The sequence below is a fragment of the Sesamum indicum genome, linkage group LG13 (assembly GCF_026168435.1).
Source record: "Sesamum indicum cultivar Baizhima isolate 11 linkage group LG13, ASM2616843v1, whole genome shotgun sequence".
In the NCBI taxonomy this organism is placed as follows: Eukaryota; Viridiplantae; Streptophyta; class Magnoliopsida; order Lamiales; family Pedaliaceae; genus Sesamum; species Sesamum indicum.
The window spans coordinates 17,406,815-17,412,749 of record NC_142669.1 but is presented as its reverse complement, the minus strand read 5'-3'; the positions used below and the strand labels follow the sequence as shown (position 1 = coordinate 17,412,749).

The 5,935-nt window shown below is 30.0% G+C and overlaps 1 protein-coding gene across 1 annotated transcript; it reads right to left on the bottom strand.

The window, feature by feature from the left end:
- Window positions 1–412: 412 nt before the first annotated feature.
- On the bottom strand, window positions 413–3,791 carry LOC105176354 (MYB-like transcription factor EOBII). Its single transcript, XM_011099126.3, has 3 exons — window positions 3,568–3,791; window positions 3,321–3,450; window positions 413–945 (listed from the first exon to the last, which is right to left on the bottom strand). The coding sequence occupies exons 1-3, from the start codon at window positions 3,701–3,703 to the stop codon at window positions 612–614; spliced, it is 600 nt and encodes a 199-aa protein (XP_011097428.1). The 5' UTR covers window positions 3,704–3,791; the 3' UTR covers window positions 413–611.
- Window positions 3,792–5,935: the final 2,144 nt, after the last annotated feature.

The window sequence follows — 5,935 nt, the reverse complement described above, 5'->3', positions numbered from 1 at the left end:
GGAGATGTCTCTGTCGGAATGAAATTTTTCCAACAATCAAACTCAAAAAAGTTCCGTAGTAGTTACAAGTGATGTGAGATTTGTAGTGAATGGTCATATGATTAGGCCATTGTTTTATTAGATTAAGACAAAATAATTACCCTAATTTGAACATCACTTAATTAAGTACATATATAGGTAAGAACTGCGTACTTGTCCTTTATACGAACGCTACCTATTTAAAAAAAAGTTTATACTATATTAATTAAATTAAAAGAAATAACTAGTTGGGTATTATTTATTTACTTTTTTTGTAAATTCGAGTAGATACAGATTTTAGTCGATCACAAAATTAAGAAATTTATATGAAAAAAAATAATTATTGTTTCATTTAATATATGTATATATATATAAACAGATGTGTCCGCACATAACTACGCGAATTCATACATATTAAATAGCGATAATCGTATATGTTACAGTCGAAATAATACTTAAATAAAAAACTAGCCACGATATACTTATAGCTAGAAACTAATTAAGCAATAATAATAATAATAATAATATAATTACTGATGATTAATTACCAGGAAGGATTAATCAAAGTAATTAATTAATAATGATAATATAATTCAGTCCCCGTTAAGTAACTGCAGGGACCAAAGATCCTCCATGCTCCAAATGTTGTCATGTGATTCGGTGGGAAAAGGACTTTGAAAAGTGGTTTCCATGTTTCCATTAAACGAAGTCGTGGGAGAGTAGGATTCAACTGCATGATCCGTAGGGCAACAACTGGAGGTAGACGCATGGTTCGTGCAATCGTTGCTATGCTCCGAATTTTGTGCTGCTGCAGGGAAGCTGCTCTGATGATCGGCTTGCTTGATATGCTTCTGAATGCGAGTCCTCCAGTAGTTCTTTATCTCGTTGTCGGTTCTTCCAGGCAGATGCTTAGCGATTTTCGACCACCTGTACGTATGCACAGTTCAAGATAAGGTAGATTCATGTGTTGTACGTTTGCTTCGCTCATATGTTGATCCACCGTCTTATTGCATATACATGTCAAAATTTCTTACTCAAATCAAATTTAATAGAATCAAATCAATTACAGACATACCTATCATGTGATTAGTCAGTTTCTTTGAAATGTACGTCAATTATACGATAAATGTATTATACTTACCATATAATTATTTTAAATCCGACCAAACCCGAATTGAGTTAGAATTTTTTATATGCATGCATGTTGTTTTATTTCTATTTTTTTTTTCTTTTTTTTGGTAGAGGAAACATTAGTATGTTTATATTATTGTAACTAGACGCGTGCATAAATTTTTCTACAAAATTAATTTGTGACCCTTTAATTTCTTGGGGGAGACTTTTCTAAATTTTTTTAAAGAATAAAATTTTTATTATATATATTAAGTTTATTATAATTAATTCTTTTCTAAACAAAAGAGGTAGCAGAAAATAAAATGGTTAAAATTGATTGAATTATATGATCAAAAGCGAATAATATCATATGATTGAGGTAAAAAAGAAAGAAAACAAATATGTATTTTTCATATATATATAATTAACTTAATTTGAAAAAATTAACAAATTGTAATAAAGATTGAAATTGACTTTAGAGAATTAATTAATTAAAGATGCCATGATATATCTAAGAAACAGTACGTAATTAAACTATATATATATATATATGTAAGTATGATAATGGGCCACTATGTGGTTATTACAGAATCCAACTTCCTAGTCAATTACATCATGTTCAAAATTAAGTGTCACAATTTGTGGTTGAAATCATATGTCCGCATGTTCTATGGTTCAAATTCGAAGTTACTAACATTCCCCAATAGTATTTAAGGCAAACTCGATCGCATTCATTTTGATCAGCACATAAGAACTACGTATGTATGTATGTATGTATATATGTAGCCGCCCTAATTCTCACTATCAATATATAGACCACGTACTGCACCTCTCATCTTTATATGTATTTTCCATACAGAAAAAAAAGGGTTGTTTTGTTAGGTTACGACCACCATTTTCGCTTAATTTTTTGGAAGAAAAAGGAAGAAAGGACGGAAAAATGTTCGACATCGACAATGGTCCGAGGTTTGGTAATTTTTGCATGGGTTGTCACCAACTCCTAATAATTTCAAAACTAATTATTCACTAAAATTCTTACTATGAAAATAAATGAAAATTGTTATCTTTTTCCTTTTACATACATGTTTCCTCGTAATAAATATCATGCTTAATGCTGTTCTATATATATATATATATACTTTATGTTTAAATTAATTTTAATCCAATTATAATATATATACATGACTTAAGTAAATAGTAACAGTATGAATACGTATTTTAGTTGAAAAAGCGTATAATAATTAATTAATAGTTTTACCATATATATTGGATGCAGGGAAGAGGAATTGGAAGGGGCCGTTTTTATCCAGAAAGAGCGAAAACAATATGGTAGGTGTCGATTTCATCATAAGTAGGCAGCAATTGAGGATTGGGGTCTTTCAAGGTTATAACATGTGCCTTTATTCATAAATGGAAATTTGCTGCTCCTTCACAACATCTTTCTGCCATACCCTTTTTTTTCTAACTCATGTTTTTTTATGGATTATTGTTAGAATTTTATTTTGTTTGTATTTTTCAAAATTAGGCCTTGGTAATTAAATTCCGGGCACGGGATTGCCGGCCTAATAGTCCTATATATATATATATATATATTATGTATATAAGCCGTAAAAACGAAGAGAAAGGGTTGTTAAAAGGTATATGATGGTCTATTAATTACAATAACATGCTATAAAGATTAATTTTCTTGTTAGAAAAAAAAAATTATCATGTGAATAATTAAGTTGTATTCCTAACTTTTGGAAATAAGTGAAATGAAAAATCAAGAAAATTTTGGTGGCCATAAGCAGAAAAGCACATCATTTGAGGATGATCCCTTTGCAGCCAATGATTTGTATTCCCCACGTTGGGGAATTTGAGGATTCGTACAGCCGAGAGGAGCACTCTCTCTCCAAATCTAGTCCAAGCTATGTTTTCAAGAACAACATGAGCCTAAATCGAACACTATACTAGTGGCTCATCTTTCTCCCCACGAACATCAAGAATCATGTGCTGAATCTAATTCTTGGACAACAATAAACCACCCCATTTTTGTTGTTGTTTTTATTTTTTTGTTGAATTCTTTGTCCCTTTTTAAATTTTACCCTTTTTTTGGAACAAATATTTTTTATTAAAATAATTTTATTTTTGCAACAAATTAATTAATGTAATGCTCTCTAACAAACCCTAGGTACACATGATGGATAACTCACCTGTTTCCCCACTTAGCATGAAGCTCCATGATCAAGAGCTGCTCCTCCGGCGTGATATTTCCCCGTCTGACGTCCGGCCGGAGGTAGTTGAGCCACCGTAGTCGGCAGCTCTTCCCCGTGCGCTTCAACCCTAAAACCAAAATGAAAAACACAAACAATTTTCCATTAGGGTTTTCAGTGAAGAGGAAAAGTTGATTAGGGTTTTGTCTCTACATAAGGAAATCGAGATCGAAAATCGAACAATTACCAGCAGATTTAGCTAGCGAATTCCAAACGCCTTCACCATGATTAGCAATGTAGTTGATGAGAATGAGATCTTCTTCCATAGTCCATGGCCCTTTCCTCACTTCAGGATCTTGGGAGTTGCATGGCTTTTTGTCCATCTTGCAAGAGAGAGAGAGAGAGAGAGAGAGTAAATATGGTAGATATTTTGATGAAAATAATAATGGAGGTGGTGCTGAATTTATAGAGGTTGGCTAAGATGATTTCTTAGGCAGCTAAATCAGCTATTAGTTGACGTCAGAAACAAGAGCTTTTAGCCTAACTTTGATCAAATGTTTTTAATTGGGATCTTAATATGCTAATCATCATGCACTATATATTAATTATTAAGCATGCATGCATGTGCATGCATAAGAAACAAGGATGTGAACATGCACAGACAAGTTATACATATACCACGTTATATATATATAAGCTTTGGACAAAATATCTTGTAACATGCTAGCTACGTATAAGAAGATCCACTATGCTAATTATGCTATTTACAATAATAATAATAATAACAAAAGCTTTCTCAATTTTTAAGATAATATATATTTCACCTATTAATTTCCGGGTGGAAGTATACAAATATATATACATATATATATACTATTTACTTCTTCGTAGCAAAAATAAAAAACAAAGAGAGAGAGAGAGAGGAAATTTAATATCCAAATAACGAGGCTACACCATATTTCTCTATATATAATTAAGTCATAAATATATATATAGGATTAAATGCAATTTACAACTTTATGTTATGGGAAATGAGTAAATACTTACTTGTGAAAAAATAATAGTAAATTACTCCCATGTGTCTCAAAAAATAAAGCAAAATATCCCCTATCAACGGTTTAGATAGAGGGTAATTTGCTATTTTATTTTTCATAGGGGGGTTTTTTGCTCATTTTTCATATCACAGGGGGTAAATTATATTTTTTCCTACACACACACACACATATATATATATATATATAACTTATGATATAATTAAAAGATATGAATTCGTAGCTATATAGGGTGAACTAGTTGTATAAATTAAGTATGTGGAAAAAGTGGAGAGAGTGATTACATTTATTTGCATGATTTGATTTTGATCTCCCATATAATGTATTATATATATGAAAGAAAATGTTCCAAAGTATAGAGAAGAGAGTACTGACTCAACTCTCAAGTCTTAGAAGAATGGTAAGAATGTTCACTTACCACTCATTTCTCTTACTCCATCAATCGCTCCACATTCTTAATAGCTCCAACTAATTGACAATATATATACATATATATATATATAGAAAGAGAGAGAGAGAGAGAGAGAGAGAGAGAGAGAGAGAGAGTCCAAATGTTACGTTGAATAAGTAAGAAAACTCAACACCAACATTTAATTTGAACAAAAGAGGAGTGAAAGAATTAAGAAGAATAATATATACCAAAGAGGTCAACTAGATATATAGAACAAGTTCAATAATGAAAGCGTGGAACTCATTCGGGACAACAACATATGATCATGAGATCGCATTTTCAATTTAATATGAATCTCTCTCTCTATATATACATATATTAAAAAATAATTATTAGGTATGTCGATATATTCATCCCAAATAAAATCTCAACTTTTTATTGGGTACGGGTCCAATTTAACCTGTCTCGACATGGATCAAAAATCAAAATAGACGAATACAACATTATTCTCATTGAAGATATATATTATAATAGTATCAATTCAGGAGTAAACTAATTAAATTATATATATATATATATGATAATATCAACGGGGTTTTTCAGATTTTGGTCAATATCAAAATTTATATGCAGAATAATTATTTAAAACCCTATGGTTACATAGTTTTTAATTAGTAATATTTAATACCTCAACACACGTTTTATGTGGCACATTCGATGCATGTGTATAATTTTTTTTTAAAAATATGAATAATTAAACACCAATTACTATTTTTTTTTGTTTTAGAAAAATTGATAATATGAAAATAATTATATAAATAATAAACAACATTTATTAGATGATGCAACGGTGAGTTTAGGTTAAAATATTAAATAAAATAATAATCAAAATTGAACACAAGAAACTGATCATAAAGACATATAATTAACTCAATTAATTTTAGATAGCTAAAATTGGTACATATTGGATTCAAATTGTGTAGCAAATTTGTCTTTGATTTTGACAATGAAATCAACTATTAGTGTAAAACACTATTATTAATTTCTCGCATCAACGCATTCTATTACTGCAAGTATTATTATTTTACTAAAATGCATCGCAATAGTTCCGTATCTCATAAATTATATTTCTCATTAAAATTCCTGACGTTTTAATATAATGGAATTTAAAT